Source organism: Pelodiscus sinensis, chromosome 2, assembly GCF_049634645.1.
Source record: "Pelodiscus sinensis isolate JC-2024 chromosome 2, ASM4963464v1, whole genome shotgun sequence".
Lineage (NCBI taxonomy): Eukaryota > Metazoa > Chordata > Testudines > Trionychidae > Pelodiscus > Pelodiscus sinensis.
The window spans coordinates 38,961,083-38,979,763 of NC_134712.1; the positions used below are offsets into that span (position 1 = coordinate 38,961,083).

Consider the following 18,681-nt stretch of genomic DNA (forward strand, 5'->3'; position numbering starts at 1 on the left):
CAAACTGCCTCACCCTTAATCTGGAGGGGGGCAGCAGCAAGAGGATATTTTACTTTCTGCATGCTTTCAATCCTTTAAATGTCTGCTAACTGTCAACTGAGATAGTCTTCTTTTTAATAGCACCTTCACAGCACTAAGTGCTGGTCTGCTCTACCACTTATGTCAATGTAACTTAAGAACATAAGAACGGCCATACTGGGTTGGACCAAGTGTCCATCTACCCAGTATCCTGCCTTCTGACAGTGGCCAATGCCAGGTGCCCCAGAGGGAATGAACAGAACAGGTAACCATCAAGTGATCCATCCCGTTACCCATTCCCAGCTTCTGACAAACAGAAGCTAGGGACACCATTCTTGCCCATTTTGGCTAATAACCATTGATGAACCTATCCCTCCTTGAATTTATCTAGCTCTTTCCTGAACCCTGTTAAAGACTTGGCCTTCACAACATCCTCTGGCAAGGAATTCCATGGATTGATTGAGCGTTGTGTAAAGAAATACTTCTTTTTGTTTTAAATATACTACCTATTCATTTTATTTGGTGACTCCTACATCTTATATTATAGGAACAACTAACTAAATAAATAACTTTTCTTATTCACTTTCTCCCATCATGATTATGTAGCCCTCTATCCTCCCTTAGTCTCCTCTTTTCTAAACTGAAAAGTTCCAGTCTTTTTAATTTCTCTTCACATGGCAGCCATTCCATGCCCCTAATCATTTTTGTTGCTCTTTCCTGAACTTTCTTCCAATGCCAAGATACTTTTTTTGAGATGAGGCAATCACATCTGCATTCTGTAATCAAGATGTGGGCATACCATGGATTTTTTTTTAAGAGGAAATAAGATTCTCAGTCTTATTCTCTATCCCTTTTTAAATTATTTCTAACATTGTTTCCTTTTTTGACTGTTGTGGAACATGAGAGGGTGTTTTCAGAGAACTATCCACAATGACTCCAAGATCTCTCTCTTGAGTAGTAACATCTCATTTAGTTTTCATCATTTTATATGTATAGTTGGAAATACTTTTCTAATATGCTTTATTTGGCATTTATCAACATTGAAATTCATTTGTCATTTTATTGACTAGTAACCTAGTTTTGTGACATCCTTCTGGAGCTTTTCACAGTTTGTATTATCGGCAAATTTTGTCACCTCGCTGTTTACCCCTTTCTCCATATTATTTATGACTATGTTGAATAGGATTGGTTCCAGTACAGACCCCTGCATGACACCATTAGTTACCTTTCTCCATTTTGTAAGCTGACCATTTATTCCTACCCTTAGTTTCCTTAGTTTTAACCAGTTATCAATCCATGAGAGGACCTTCCCTCTTACCCCATGACAGCTTACTTTGCTTAAGAGCCTTTGGTGAGGGACTGTGACAAGGTGTGCCAGCCCCACACTGGGGAAGCAAGGCCTAACCACACTCACCTGGATGAAGAAGTCCCACCCTCATGGGACATGCTGGGCATGCTCAGACTGTAGCCCAGGTATAAAGGCCTGGAGAGAGGCTCAGTCTGGGCCTGGCTGCTGAGTAGGACGGAGATACAGCTAGAGCCTTGGAGGCAAAGTACCAGTGGGACTGGACCTGGAGACCAGCCAGTGAGACATCAGAGATACTGCTGAGGATCTGGAAGAAGGACCCTGGAAGGAGTCTGGTAGGAAGTAGCCCAGGGGTAGGGATATTGGGTCCTGAGGAGCTCAGTGTGTTGCAGTGGGATTCCCTGCTGAGTGAGCCATGGACTGCACCACTGCTAATAGGGCCTTGGGTTGGAACCTGATGGAATAGGGAGGGCCTGGGTCCCCCTACTCTTCAATTCCCAACCCATGGGGCCTGCACCTGTTGCTATGAACTCTGGCTGCTAGGCTGCATTGTCCCAGTGGAAGGAGCATTTGTTATGGACGTTGGCTTCCAGGCCATGCTGCCCCAGCGAGACAGGCACTTATTACGGACTTCGGCTACTAGGTCACACTGCCCTGACAGAACGGACGTTTGTTACAGACTTTGGTGACTAGGCTCCTCTGCTGCAGTGACAGGGAGAGGTGTTTAGGTCAGCCACTGAGGGTGTGTCTACACTGCACCGTTATTTTGAAATAACAATGCAAGTGTCTACACAGCAATTCCACTACAGGCAGTCCCCGGGTTACGTACAAGATAGGGACTGTAGGTTTGTTCTTAAGTTGAATCTGTATGTAAGTCGGAACTGGCGTCCAGATTCAGCCGCTGCTGAAACTGATCAGTTTCAACAGCGGCTGAATCTGAACGCAGGTTCTGACTTACATACAGATTCAACTTAAGAACTCCAGGCTCCGCGGCTTTGCTCTGCTTTGCTCCCCGTCCCCCTGGTCTTCAGACGCGTCTGGGCTGTCCGCTGCCCACGTGTTCCGCCGCTTTGCTTCCTCTCCCTGGTCTGCTGGAGACCAGGGAGAGGGAGGGCCCCATTCGTAACTGCGGATCCGACATAAGTCGGATCCGTGTAACTCGGGGACTGCCTGTATTTCAAAATAAATTTGAAATAACAGACGGCTTATTCCGACTTCTGTAAACCTCATTCCACAAGGAATAATGCCTATTTCAAAAATGAGGACTGTGTAGATGCTCCACTGCTGCTATTTCAAAATATCCCCTCTCCAGATCCATTCTAAGTTATTCCTCCCCAGTGCCTCCTAGGGTTCTAAATCAAGATAGCACATCTACACTGCAGGGAAGCCTCAAAATTAGTTTGATGCAGGCTTCCCTAATGTAGATGTGCTATTTCAAAATAAGCTATTTTGGAAAAATTATTCTGGAATATCTTATTTTGAAATAGCTGTGCTGTGTAAATGTACCGTGAGTTACTATAGGAGCGGGGTTGGGTGATATTTATAGACCTCCCAAGGACTCAACAGCTGCCCCGCTCGGGGGGGGAGCAGTTGTAGTATCCCACGACAAGGACCTTGTGAAAGGCTTTCTGGAAATATAAGTACACTATATCCACTGGATCCCCTTTGTCCACAAGCTTCTGGACCCCTTCAAAGTATTGTAGTAGATTGGTGAGGCATGATTTCCCTTTACAGAAACCATGTTGACTTTTCCCCAACAATTATGTTCCTCTGTGTGTCTAATAATTCTGTTCTTTACTATAGTTTCAACCAATTTGCTCAGTACTTATGTTAGAATTACTGGCCTGCAATTGCCAGGATCTCCCCTAGAGCCCTTTTTAAAAATTGGCATCACATTAGCTACCCTCCAGTTATTAGGTACAGAAGATGATTTAAAAGAGAGGTTACAAGCCACTGTTAGTAATTCCACAATTTCAGATTTGAGTTCTTTCAGAATTATTGGGTGAATGCCATCTGGTCCTGGTTACTTATTACTGTTTAGTTTATCAATTTGTTCTAACACTTCCTCTAATGACACCTCAATCTGGGACAGTTCCTTAGATTTGTCATCTAAAAAGAATGGCTTAGGTTTGGGAATCTTCCTCATATCCTCAGCCATGAAAACCAATGCAAAGAATTCATTTAGTTTCTCTGCAATGACCTTGTTGTCCTTGAATGCTTCTTTAGCATCTCGATCGTCCAATGGCTCCACAGTGGTTTTTTAGAAGGCTTCCTTCTTCTGATAAACTTTTTATTTTTTTTTTGGGGGGGGGGGGGGGGGTTTGCTATTACAACTTGATTTTTTGGCTAGGTGTTCCTCATAGTCCTTCTTGGCCTTCCTAATTATATTTTTACACTTCATTTGACAGAGTTTATGTTCCTTTCCATTTTCCACATTAGGATTTAACTTCCACTTTTTCAATTATGCCTTTTTACCTGTCACTACTTCTTTTACTTGATTCGTAAGCCACAGTGGCACATTTTTGGTTCTCCTACTGTGTTTTTTATTTTGGGGTATACATTTAAGTTGGGCCTCTATTAGAGTATTTGTAAAAAGTTTCCATGCATTTTTTTAGGGATTTTACTTTTGGCACTGTGCCTTTTAATTTCTGTTTAACTCACTTCCTCATTTTTGTGCAGTTCTCTTTTCTGAAATTAAATGCCATAGTGTTGGACTGCTGTGGTATTTTTCCCACCATAGGGATGCTAAATTTAATTATATTATGGTCACTACTTCCAAACAGCCCAGCCATATTCACCTCTTGGACCACATCCTGCACTGCACTTAGGACTAAATCAAGAATTGCCTCTCTTTTTGTATATTCCAGAACCAGCTACTCCAAGAAGCAGTCATTTAGTTTGTCAAGAAACTATATCTCTGCATCCCGTCCTGAGGTGACACACACCCAGTCAATATGGGGATAACTGAAATCCCCCATTTTTATTATTGAGTTTTTTATTTTATAGCCTCTCTAATCTCCCTTAGCATTTCAGAGTCACTATCGCTATTCTGGTCAGGTGGTCAGTAATATATCCTTACTGCTATATCATATTATTAGAGCATGAAATTATTCATAGAGAGTCGTTGAAAAAGTTTGGTTCATTTACAATTTTTAATTCATTTGATTCTACATTTTCTTTCACATGTAGTACTACTCCCCCACCAGCATGACCTATTTTGTTCTGATATATTTTGTACTTTGGTATTACTGTGTCCCACTGATTATCCTTATTCTACCAAGTTTCTGTGATGCCTATTATATCAATATCCTTATTCAATACGAGGCACTCTGGTTCACTCAACTTAAACTTCTAGTGTTTGTATATATGCACTTTAAAAACTTGTCACTATTTAGCTGCCATTACATGATGTGACTGAATGGGACTCTTTTTCACTTGACTTTCTCATCAGATCTTACCCATATTTTCTCATCTTCCATCCTCTGCTCTTTATTAGGACATAGAGAATCTCTAATAGACCCTCCCCTAAGGGATGTCTCTGTCCAATCCGTGTGTTTCTCTGCACCTATCGGCTTTCCCCCATCCCTTTGTTCAAAAAATGCTCTATGGTCTTGTTCAAAAAATGCTCTATGTTCTTGTAATTTTAAGTTCCAGCAACCCCCAGGATGTAAGTTACACTGATGCAAGGAGCTGGGCCACTCTGTGCTATGTCAGCAGGAGAGCGTCTCTTGCCAACATCATTTTTGTGTCTCGTGCAAGGAGAGTAATTATGTCAACAGGAGAGCATTCTCCTCTCGGCATAGTGAGTCTTCATGGAACACACTGCAGCAGAGCATGGTAGTGCAGAAATGTCCTGAGACCAACTACTTACTTCATATAGGACAGAACAGACAGTAATTTCTTTCAGTCACTCACTATACTATAGGTTAGATTCAAACTAGCAATATAGGGGTAAAAGAGCTGTTACAATCTCTCCATATTTCATAGAATCACAGAACCACAGAGCTGAAAGAGACCTCAGGAGGTCATCAAGTCCAGCCCCCTGCTCTAGGCAGGACCAATCCCATATTCCAAATATTTCTCGTTTCCTATAAAACTTCCATTGGAGAGTGTAACCTCATTCATTCTAAAGCTCACTGTCTTGCTTCTATAGGCCCCATGTTCATGTCAAGAGCCGTGTGGCATCGGTCCAGAAACAAGATATGCCCCCTGCTTCTCAAGAAGCAACTTTATAATCTTCATTCATAGAGTGAGTGAGGCAGAATGGTGGGACTGAGACATTTAAGTAAAAACACAAACCTGATTCACTCAGGTCTAGAAATGGACTGCTCAGCTTAAGTGAAAACCAGATCTGAGCTCCATTATGACTTCTCTCCCCAAGTCCCCAAAGGCTCAAAATTGCTTAGCATTTAGTAATCTGTCAGAAAAGGGGATATGTGCATGTTGAGCACTTCCTGTGTATGTTCATGCCAAACAAAACAGATAGTCCTCATAGTAGTTTATATTTTCTTCCATTAAATGCTAATAGAAGCAATTGACTTGTCTAGTTTCTTGCATTCTACCAAAGTTTCACATTAAAACATCTTTTCAATGTCAGAAGCAAGCAGAAAAAATGTAATGGGTCAGATATGAGGGAGGGGCAAGAAATGCCTCGTGCACAGAGCAAGAAAAGATGCTGGTCATTGTAAAACGATCTATTCTGACAGTGACCAGGAGCCATCCACAATAAGTGCTGTCTGGTGGGAGGCTGCCCCCCCAGTTCCCTGCTGTATCCAGCAGCCCAAAGCTCCTCCTGCACCCCTAGCACCAGCCCTTAGCCTCCTCCTACAGCTAATACATGTGAGTGTTCAGTGTCCAAATCCCCTCCTGCACCCCATTCCCTTGCCCCAGCTCCAACCCCCTCAAAGAGCCAACACCAGAAAACGCCTCCTGAAGCCAACCCCCCACCTTAGCCCTGAATCCCTCTGAGCCAGCTTTTCTTATCCCCCGTACACCTTTCTGTACCCCAGCCCTGAGCCCTCCTGCATCCGAACTCTCTCCCATAGCTTGCACCCGTCACGCCCTCCTACACTGCAACCCCCTGCCAAACTGTGAATCCCTTGGCCCCAGACCAGAGCCCACACACTCCGCCCCTGAAACTCAACCTCTTTGCCCCAGCCTGGTGAAAGTGAGCGAGGGAAAGAGAGGGATCTAGTAAGCAGGGTTGGGCATGGTAATCTTGGGTTGCCTTTAAATTCAGAAAGTGATCTTGGGGATAAAAAGGATGGAGATCACTTTTCTAGAACATCAGCTTCCCTATAACTGCCATCCTCCATACCCTGATCATTCATAGGTTACAAAACTGAATTCAATTTTACAGAAATATGACCTCAGAAGTTTGGTAATATTCTACTGATTAACTTATAGGTTAGATAGAGCACATCTAACAATAGGCTACTGCACAGACTGTTGTCCCTACTGGCCAATTCAACACAGATGTCAACAATGATCAAGTACAGAGGGTATGAAACTGAGAATCAGCTGCAGAGAATCAGCTGCAGAAGTTAATGTGTGTGTGACTTCAAACTCCTTGAACATCAATAGCACAGAAATTACCCAGCAATCCTTAAAATTATATGATAGTGTTTTAGGATACCACTTCAAAACACTACTGCATGCTGGGGTCAGATTATGTAGAGTACTGTTACATGTGGGGGAAAAACAGAAACTAGTCTAAACTAGGGCTTTGTCTACTCTAGGGAATAGCTCCTACTTGGCCACTGCTGCCTAGCAATTCTTGCTGATCTCTTAGTGTGGACAGGAACATGTTAGGCTTTGCACTGAATGAATGTGTGATAGGTTATACTAAATACAATTAGCAAATCAGAATAGTTAGTAGTAAACTATTTGATCTTCACATTTCTTCCTGAAATAATTATACTTTTTTTTTGTAATTTACTTTGTATGTTTACTGGTCTTTAGCTACTGCTGAAGTAAAACTGCCATTCTCCTTCCTGTACGTCATGGCAATATACAATACCATCAATTTGCTCCTGATTAACATATTAACCTACCTCAGTGAGCTCCCAGGTGATGCTAATAGTCCAACATAGCCCATAGCTGCGGATCAACAAGGCCTTCATTGCCCAGCCCCAGAAATGCCCGAAAGCAAATATGTCAAAATGGCTAAGGATTCTCTCCCAGGTGATAACATGGCAATTTACAGCATATTCCTGTTAATAAAACAGCAACAACAGATCCTCATATAAGATTTACATTGGAAGCAACAGAACAGTAAAACATATTTACCTCAGCATAAACTGAAAGGTTGAAACTGAAATATTTTGGACGTTGAAATTCATATTACTGTTCCCACCAACAGCAGAAATGCTCTCTTTCTTCTCCTCCGCGCCCAAGAAATTAGATTAGGAAAAGGGCAACTAGTAAACTGAACCATGATTAGTTATACAACAAAAGGAGCAAAATTATTTGTTTTCAACTCTATCATTTATGATTTGGTTAAGCAATGCTGATTGTTATCATTGCTGGTAATTAAGGGGCAATTTCTGTCTTCAGTGCATAGCCTCAAGTATGTACACTAACTGCTGGTTTTTGTGCAAGGTGTAGATTGGGGCTCAGAATTTTCTTGGTGGGCCTCAGTCCTATACTGAATGGATTCTCTGTTCTCTCTGTCCCCTACCTGTATAATACTGCACTGATACAACTGCAATCAGGACCTCACATAAAGTGTTAGTCATTTATTATGTAAGTAATATAAGAGAAATTAAGTCTGTGCAAAAGCAGAAAAGCAACAAAGTTTCATTGCTTAATACTGTCAGGAAAAAAAATCCATATCACTCTTTAAATTTGGTCTGACAGCAAGGGTAGACCTCCTATTCTGACCTGACTCCAAGCTGCTCAGGTATGGTTCAGATACAACAATGGATAGTGTTCAAATATTTAGAATCACTTCCTTGATTAACAAAACCCAAAAGGTGAACCCAAATATTTCTAATATGTGCATCAGATCAATTTTTACAAACTTGAATCAAAATAAAAAATATTTGTTTACTAGTTAATTCAAATGTAGAGATCTGACAGCTAATAGAAAATATCTGGAACTTGCACAAGGATAAGTATACATACCATGATATCTGCTTCTCTGGTGGCATATCGAAGATTAGGATCTAGCCAATACATCACTGCTTTGACCTGCTCCAAGTTAAGGAAGAGCACAAACACCAGAAACAGGAAATAGAGAACGCTGAGACCTGTCAGAAGTAGAATTATATTCACATGGAATGTTTATTGAGGCAATTCTGTGGGCCAGATAGTCTGGGCCAAAAGTTGGTTCCCAAGTGGTGCCCCAAAAACTGCTCTCAGTAGTTAACTGCACACAAATACCATTTTGCACAAATACAGGTTTTGTCCATGCAACAACTGCACACAAAAATTTTGCAAAAACAAATCATGTGACAATCTTTGGAAAAAAGACAACTTTTTATGCCACTACCTATCAGTTAGTCAATTAAGTAGACATGACTGAACAGAACCAAAACAATCCAAAGAGCAATTTAAACAAAACATTTAAGCAGGAGCACAAGGGAAGGTCTTAAAATAGAAACATTGGGACTTAGAGATTGGGCTTTTCCGGTCCCAATTTCATTCTCTCCTGGCCTCTCTAACATAGCCTTCTAAACCAATAAATTGCATACTAAGTGACTGATTCACCTGCTCTGGAAATGCAAATTTAGCTGCAATCCTAGTTTTACTGGTTAGTTGCTTTGATGTGCTAGAGATTGTCATTAGAAGTTTAATTCTAAAAAGACAAACTAAGGAAATTCAAAACCACAAAACAACAAAAAAGAGTTAAGACTGATAATACATATCAGTGATTTAAGAATAAAAAAGACAGTGACGTTTTAATAGTTGATTTTTGGCATAATTACAATTCCAGGAAATTGTTATGGTAACACATGGGACTCAAGTTTCTCCCCAATGAGGAAAGCATGAAACATGAGTGACTGTAGCATGCGTTAAACTTCACTCACAAAAATCATAAGCCCCAGGATGCAAAACCAGGTTAGTATACTCTCCTCCTGCCTTATGTCACAAGGGAGTGCTGCTGGGTTTGAGACCAAGCCCACCCACCCTGAATCTACGTCACCGTGGCAGCCTCTGTCCAAGGGTGTTAGGCCAGACTGCCTGCTATAGGTATTGCAAACTGGTGCATAGGGTCATAGTGCCACTCAGTTCTGTCCTGGCTGCATATGCTGCAACACCCATGCACCAGGTCACAAAATTATTTGATTGAATTTGGTCTACCTACCTCTGTCACAATAGAGGGGCAGCCAGGCCAACGCCAAGTGATACAGAAACCCCATGCATAGGATGTAATGACTGGAGCAGACAGCTGGGCTCAGCCTCATGAGATAGGAGGTGGGTGAGTCTGGAACATTCTCGCTCTCTAGCCATTTCCTGGCACCCCGAGGCGAGATTGGGGTGGTGAATGCTCACTCAGAAGTTCAGTATAGTGCACTCATTGAATGAAAAGTTTACAACCACCACAGGAAAATAGGAAATTAGTTGTCCACCACAACAGATTGTGAATGTTACATTCTACATACATATATTAACCATATTACTTAACGAAAAACAGTTTTAAAGATTATGATGAGGCAGCTGTTCACTTTCAATTACGGATGTTAAATATCAGTTAATGGAATAGTAGAGTAACCTCATGAATTCTTATTGGTTAGTTGACTATTCTATGTGCTCCCAGCCCCACTCCCAAGGAGCAGTGCAAGGTGCCAGGCGGGGAGCCAGTTTAAAAAACAGCTTGCGCACTGGCTCCCTGTTGCCCTGAGCTGCTGTCTCTGATATAGAGGCAGCAGCATGGGATGGCAGTAGCCCCTGTCTAGGAGGTTCTGAGTTCCTGGATCTGGCGTGAGCCGGAGCTGAGCTGGGCTGCCTGCCCTCCCAGTGCCTAATACACTTTAAATGCAGAGCCATAGCAGGGGTAGGTCCCAGACTTGTCAAAAGCCAGGACTGAGCCGGGCTGCTGGTGCGGGGAGGGGAAATTCGTGTAGTCTATAGCGTTAACGTATATGCTTTTGCTTATCGGATAATCGGTTAATTGACTACACGATTACATTCCTACTTTCAATATGATTGCCTCACTTTTGTAATCTTGTTACTAAACAGGCAACTTTCAAAAAAGGCAACTTTCAAAAAACATGTAACACTTTTGCTACATGTATTACAAAAAGGATTCCCTGTTCTAATTTTTGTGTTTATTCCTCAGCAAAAGATGATATATTTATATTTAATAAAACCAGAACATCTGAAAACGGCTTTTCTTGAAAGATGAAAACATTCCTCTCTAAGCCCCTATGCTTCTAGAATGATTGGGCAGTGCCTGTGAGAGATCTTAAATGCAGCCCCCTCAAAAATGATTCAGAAATCTGCAAAGATTTTAAATTTGGGCTGTTTTCAGTGTAAATTCCATAAAAACTTATTCTTAATTTTTCTGCTTCACTGGAGTTGATTGTTTTAAGCAAAATTGTAAGATACTTTGGAATACTACAGGTCATCACTCTATCTGTAGAAACAGAGCAGCATCCCTCCTTATACAGACAGGTTACAGTACAGGAACAGTGTCTAATGAGTTAATGAAAAAAAATACACAAAACATCTTATACAATGAATAAAACAATAGCAGCTTGGCCCAACATGTAAAAAAATCAAACATGCTTGCAAAGATTTCCCAAACCATTCAAGGAATACAGAAGATTCTTGTTCGAGATTTAATACTCAGAAGAATCGAAAGAACATTCTGCAAGCAGATAACAGGATGGCATGCTGCCTTTCCAGAGCCAAAACAAGAGACACAACTAATACTGAATAGAATTCTTAAGCTGACAAGCTAGGAGACACTGGTGCTAGCTCCTACTGAAACTAATGGAACTGAATTGCGGGATATTACACAGATATTAGATGACTTCAGGGAACTCAGAAACATACTAAAGAAGAATATCCAAGCAATCTTCTCTGGGTCTTCGTTGCATGAACTGCATAACCCTGGGGTACATCAATCTGACTGACATGTGGGAGATCTCATGCTGCCAATACTAAAATATCCTGGAACTTCTAAAAAGTATGGATGACAATTTTCAAAACAAAATTTGCTATGGCCAACATAAGGTTTAATAAAGAATTCCCTCATCTTTACAGATAAAGGGGAACTGACCACAAAAGTAGAAATTGACAGTAGCTTAGGTACAAGTGATCATGACTCGCCCACATTTATAATGTTCCTGAAGTATAAAGTCCAGACCAATAATATGGGTGCTTTAACAGGGCCAATTTCACAAAGCTAAAAAACAATTATGAGCCAAATCATCTGGAAGAATGTAATAAAAAAAAGGGGAATCATATAGAATTCATTTAAGAACATCATACTAGAAGCCCAAAAAACTATAAAGCCACAGCTGAGGAAAAAAGCCATATTGGTAAAAAATGACATTTTTATAGGGAAGTGAAGGCAGCTATAAATATATAATAAATGGAAGAAGGGGAAGATGATGAGAATAAATATGGATCAGAAAATAGGAACTGCAGAATATTGATAAGAGAAGCAAAGTGGCATAAGGATAAATATATGGTCAGTATAATTAAGGAGAATGATTTTTAGATATATAAGGAATAAAAATAATCTTGACAATAATATTCATACACTACTAGATAGAAATAGTAGATTTACCAATAATGCAAAAGGCAGAAGTGTTCAATAAATATTTTTGATTTGTATTTGGAGAAAACAGAAGACATACAGTCTCATCACAATGCTAACACTCTTTCCAATCCACTAGTGATAGAAATGTAGCCGTGTTAGTCTGGGGTAGCTGAAGCAAAATGCAGGACAATGTAGCACTTTAAAGACTAACAAGATGGTTTATTAGATGATGAGCTTTCGTGGGCCAGACCCACTTCCTCAGATCAAATAGTGAAAGAAAATAGTCACAACCATATATACCAAAGGATACAATTAAAAAAATTTCATATGTGTTCATTTTTTTAATTGTATCCTTTGGTATATATGGTTGTGACTATTTTCTTCCACTATTTGATCTGAGGAAGTGGGTCTGGCCCACGAAAGCTCATCATCTAATAAACCATCTTGTTAGTCTTTAAAGTGCTACATTGTCCTGCATTTTGCTTCCCCAATCCACTAGTAACTCTGGAGGAGGTTAAACAGAAGCAAGAAAAATTAAGCATTTTAAATTGGCAGGTTCTGATAACTGAACATAACAGCCATACAGGGTCAGACCAAAGGTCCATCTAGCCCAGTATTCTGTCTTCTGACAGTGGCCAATGCCAAGTGCCTTAGAAGGAATAAACAGAACACATGAGCCATCCTGTTTCCATCTTCCACTGGCATTCCAGAATTTTAAAAGAGCTTCTGAATTGCTTGCTGGACTATTAATGCCGATTTTCAGTAAGTCTTAGCATGCTGGAGAAGTTACAAAAGACTGAAAGAAAGCTAAAGTTGTGATAATTTTTTAAAAGAGTAAACAGAATGACTCAGCCTGACATCAATCCCTTTCAGAATAAAGCAGTTGATACAGGACTCAAATAATAAAGAATTAAAGGAGGGTAATGTAATTAATGTTTATGGAAAATAGATCCTATCAAACAAACCTAGTTTTTTTATGAGATTATAAACTTGATTGATAACAGTAACAGTGCTGACATAATATGCTTCTTAAACTTATCTAACCACTTGACTTGATATCATGCAACTTTCTGATTAAGAAATAGAAAGATGTACAATTCATTCGGCACACATTACATGGATTAAAAACTTGCTAAGAGATAGGTCTCAAAGCATAAATGTGAAAAAGGAATTATCACTGAGTAGGTCTATTTTCAGCATGGTGTCACAGGGATTGGTTTTCCACCTAAAGTATTTATCGTTTTTATCCATCACCTGGAAGAAAACTTAAAATCAACACTGGCCAAAAAAAGCAGATGACACAAAAATTAGGGAAGTGGTAAATATTGGAGGATAGGTCACTCTTAAAGCTCATGGTGGCTTCTCCATCACTGACAATTTGGATATTTTTCTAAAAGAGATGCTCTAGGAATTATTTTGGGAAAATTATATAGCTTATTTTACAAGGAATCCCAGTCTAGATGATCATAATGGTCTCTTCAGGCCTTGGAATCTGCGAACTCTAGCATGACAAGGTTCCCCAGGCTCTCCATTCAAACACTGGATTTACAGGCCCATGGCAAAGAACATGGCAGGGCTGCCTAGCCACTCAGGAGGCAAGCAGGGAAGGAGACAAACATGTGATTTGGTGGAAGTTAATTGAATCCAATTCACTTTCTTGAAAAATTTCAGGTTCAATGAACCAGCATTTTCTGATTAAACTAAATAATACAAAAATTAAAAATTTAAGACTTACCAAAAACCATCCGCCATATTGCTGGATGTGGGCGAGTAAAAGGCCCTGTGGGGAGAAATGTTTGTTAGATGACAGTGAATGATTACAAAGAGTAAAACCATACCATGTTATTTCTAAAACTTGGTTCAGGGAGATTTCAGCAAAAGTTAACAAGCAAAGATCAGTTTTCCTTCACATCTTACGGTGTACTTGAAAGTTTGGGTTGGAGCCTATATTGTATTTAAATAAACAAGTTCGCTAGCAGTTTTTTCTAGGATTTGAAGGGTTTTTATTCATTACTGGGGCATGGACGAAATATGCAATTGCATTTCATTGGCATTCTCTCTGTGGTGGGAAGATGATGGCATGTATTTTGGATGTATGTCTGCTGAGATGCCAGCTGTTGCTATTTCTAACAGGATAATCGAGTATGGTAGGCAACCTGCAATCCACATGCAGGGGGTTCCACATGTATCCTGTGGAGCCCCTGTCTGACCCTGTCCCCCATGTGCCTCTCGCATGCGCACTGGGGCACTAGAGCCCCACATTTCCTATTGTCCCCTCCCCCCCAGGACTTTCAGAGCGCCATGAATCTGCTGATTCATGCTCTGGCCCTGCTCCTCCTCCCTCCCAGAGCTTGAATGCCGCAAATCAGCTGTTTGCGGTTGTTCAAACGCTGAGAGGGAGGGGCAGAAGTGAGGACAGAGTATGAATCAGCAGAAGGGAGGGAGAGGAGTAGAAGTGAGGGGCTCTAATGTCCTAGAGGTATGGGGAGAAAGAGGGCATAGTGTGAGCCACAGGTTGCCCACTACTGGATTGCATTCTTATAGTCCACTCACTAGTCTTGGCTGCCCATCACTGGGATAATCTCTTGATCTGTTTTCCATATTACCTCTGTTCTGTAGCTTTTTACAGTTGCAGGGGCATTTCATCTTGGGAATGAGAAAGTAATCAAGTACAAATTGTTGCAGGTTAGCAATGAAACCAAGAGTACTGACTCCACAAAAACATTTCCAAACAGGAAACTAAAAGTTCTAAGACATAAAAAAGGATATCAGGCATCTCTCACACAGATGTTGGATGTGTGTGGAAAAATCAGCCCTTCTGGCTACAAAATTGAAACTGATATCTTTTAAAGACAACATTAAGATCAAAGACAAATCCTGATTAAGCAAATAGCTCAAAAGGGCTTACTTGCAAGATATTTCAAGAGCCTGGATTCCTGAGGAGAGGAGTCCTCTTATTACTGCTTCTGTTTTAGATTTATTTTGCAGAAAGAGATTAGATTGATTGATTTCATTTATTAGATTAAAATGCCCAACAGGAGCAAAAACTGAAGTAGAGATAATGGCCATCTTTGTCTGGTAAAGCTGAAAACTTTCTAAATACAATCCATTCTTCTAGACTGCAGGAAGAGTCTGAAAACAGAGATCTTTAATACACAATACAGATTTCTCTTTGAATCCCATATGCGAACAGCCATGCCTATTTCACTCTGTGTTTTTTTTTACTAAATCCATACTTGAATGGCAATCACATATAAATATGGGATGATTAGATTAAGCAACCTTCTTCACATACTAAAATTTGCTCTTCCCAGTAGGAAATCTGTTTGGTCTGCTGTGATAAACGTATTTATGTGGGTAAGGAGATTAGTGATTACTTTGATATTATATAGTGTGTAACTATGGGACAGGCATACTGGATTAAACATTTACCTTTTGTCAACAGTGGTTGATGCCAATTTGGAGGAAGTCATTTTGAAATTATGATTTATGTGAGTAATCCCTAAATTTGTAAAGAGCTATTTATTTTCTCCAGAAATATTTTTGGGAAAAAAAATCCACCCATAACCAATTACAGGAGATGAATATGAATTGCCTAAGAGATTAATAGAAGTTAACAATAATTTAATCTCCAACTTTCTAATCATCTTAATCTTTCTAATCATCTTAACCTAGGGGGACACCACTAGTTGCCCCTCTCCATTCTGAAAATTTACCATTTATTCCTACCCTTTGTTTCCTGTCTTTTAACCAGTTCTCAATCCAAGAAAGGACCTTCCCTCTTATCCCATGGCATGTGCACTAGGGATGTTAAAATTAATCAATTAATTGAATAGTTGATGGAATTTCCATTGATTATTCGATTAGTTGATAAGAGCACGTGTGCATTTCAAAGACTGAAATAGCACATGAAGCCTGGGGCCAGTGGGGGACTCTTAGTCTCCCGTTGGGCAGCCAGAGATTCCAAGCAGCACTTCCACTTTTGAAATGTACAGTAATTCCTCATTTAACACTATAGATGCATTTCTGAAAATGTTTGTGCTAAGCGAAAACGTGCTATGCGGGGTCAATTTTCCCATTAAAAATAATGGAAAAGGCGGGGATTGTGTTTCAGGTGGTGGTGGCAAAGTCAATTTTTTGTTGGTGCTGGGTCGTCAGCATCCACATTAGATATTTAGCAACTCAAGATAACTAAAACCACAAGTCGCTGCGGTTTGTTAAAATACAAAGAAACATGTGAGTGAGCGGAGGAGCACTGTGACCACGTGTATTCATCTGCTCATGTGAATTACCACTGTTTTCACCAACTTATACCGTAGTCCGCCACTTGATTATTTTCATGTTATTTCAGGGACTGTTGTGTTATTTGAAAAGTGTGCCCTAAAAATAAAATCGTGCTATTGCGAAAACATGTTAAGTGGGTACGTGTTAAACGAGTAATTACTGTACAAGAGTCCCCAGTGGAGCTCTTGTACATTTCAAAGGTGGAATGTCACTGCTGCGTCCCTACCCCCTCCCACAGAGCTGGAGGGAATTTGCTTTTAAGCTGTCTCCTCCCAGCACTACCTTCCCCTCCTCTGCTCCACCCCCACAGCCCCCCCCCCCCAAGACTCAGGCAGAAGGGGCAGGGCCAGGGCACTTTCTTGCTTTCCCACCAACAGACTCTGATTAATCTGTGGGTGAGGGAGCATGTGAAATCTTTGCCCACGCCCCTCCCAGACAGAACCACTAGCTGTTTTGAACAAATGGAGGTTCCCTCTAGGCACCCGCAACACTAGTGGCGGGAGGAGACTTCGCGTCTACCCCCCCATTTCCCCAGGTCAATTAGGTCCTGGGGGTAATGGGGAGCATACAAAGTTTGCCTCCGCCCTGCAAGGGAACACAGCACTTAGTCATCTGCCAGCTGAGTAGCAGCTGGTAGTTAACTAACTGCCGAGCCCCTTGCAGGGCAGGAGGAGACTTTGCTCACTCTCCCCGCTTCCAGGCCAGTCAGGACTTGGGGGTGAGGGGAGCGCACAAAGTCTCCTCTCACCCTGCCCCCATCCTGGAAGGAGGGCAACTGCCAGGGTTGACTAAAAGCACCATGGGCTCCCCTGTCCCTAGGCCGGATCTGGCCCACAGAGGCCCTTTTGCCCATCCCTGCATTAGAGGAAGGTTTGGAACAAACTGATAAACTAAACAGTAATAAGTCACTAAAACCAGCTGGTATTCATCTAAGAGTTCTGAAGGAACACAAACGTGAAATTGCAGAACTACTAACTGTAGTTTGTAACCCAACATTTAAATCAGCTTCTGTACCAAATGACTAGAGGATTGCTAATTTGATGCCAATTTTTAAAAAGGGTTCCAGAGGTGATCTTAGCAATTACAGGCCAGCACGTCTGACATCAGTACTGGGCAAACAAAATTGTCAGACACATAGATTAACATAATTTGTTGGGGAAGAGTCAGTATGGTTTTAGTAAAGGGAAATCATGCCATACCAATTTACTAGAATTCTTTGAGGAGGGTAAACAAGCATGTGGACTAGGGGGATCCAGTGAATACAGTGTACTTAGATTTCCAGAAAACCCTTGAGAAGGTCCCTCACCAAAGGTTCTTAAGCAAAGTAAGCGGTCACAGAATAATATGAAAGGTCCTCCACCATGTCAATAACTGGTTAAAAGATAGAAAACAGACTAAATGGTCAGTTTTCAGAACGGAAAGAGCTAACTAGTGGTGTCCCCCAGGGGTTGGTACTGGGACTAGTCCTATTCTACATATTCATAAATGATCTGGAAAAAGGGGGTAAACAGTGAGGTGGCAAAACTTGTAGATCATACAAAACTACTCAGGATACTTAAGTCCCAAGAAGACTATGAAGAGCTACAAAGGGATTTCACAAAACTGGGTAACACAATGGTAGATGAAACTCAATGCTGATAAAAACAAAGTAATGCATATTAGAAAAATACTTCCAACTATCCATATAAAATGACAGGATCTAAATTAGCTGTTCCCACTCAAGAAAGAGATCTTAGAATCATTATGGATAGATCTCTGAAAACATCCACTCAATGTGCAGTGATAGTTCAAAAGGCAAACGGACTGTTGGAAATCATCAAGAAACGGATAGATAAGACAGAAAGTATAAATGCCTCTGTATAAATATATAGTACACCCACATCTTGAATACGGTGTGAAGATGTGCTCATCCCATTTCCAATTCCAATATATCTTTTTTGAAGAGATTCAGGAAAGGGCAACAAAAATTATTAGGAGTATGGAACAGCTTTCCTAACAGGAGAAAGAAATAAAACTGGGATTTTTTAGCTGGAAAAGAGATGACTAAGGGAGGAATATGACAGAGGTCTAAAATATCATTCCTGCTGTGGATAAAATAATTTCGGAAGTGTTATTCACTCCTTTTCATAACACAAGATCTAGAGGTCACCAAATGAAATTAATAGGCAGCAAGTTTAAAACAAAAAAAATTTTTTTTCATACAACAAACCTGTGGAAATCTATATCAGAGGATGTTGTGAAGGCCAATGCTATAATAGGGGTCAAAAAAGGAGGATAGGTTCATCAATGGCCATTATGCAGGATGGGCAAGGTTGGCGTCCCTAGCCTCTGTTTGCCAAAGGAATGGGACAGAGGATAT

At 40.7% G+C, this 18,681-nt stretch overlaps 1 protein-coding gene across 3 annotated transcripts in view; it reads right to left on the reverse strand.

The window, feature by feature from the left end:
* The window catches only part of PTDSS1 (phosphatidylserine synthase 1), a 58,240-nt gene that overhangs the window by 31,121 nt on the left and 8,438 nt on the right, over positions 1-18,681 (reverse strand). For all 3 annotated transcript variants that reach the window (XM_006123930.2, XM_075920340.1, XM_075920339.1), the window contains 3 exons: positions 13,774-13,818; positions 8,450-8,574; positions 7,378-7,536 (listed from right to left, as the gene is read on the reverse strand). In XM_006123930.2, the coding sequence (XP_006123992.1) occupies positions 7,378-7,536; positions 8,450-8,574; positions 13,774-13,818 (329 nt within the window). The remainder of the gene's footprint in view (positions 1-7,377; positions 7,537-8,449; positions 8,575-13,773; positions 13,819-18,681) is intronic.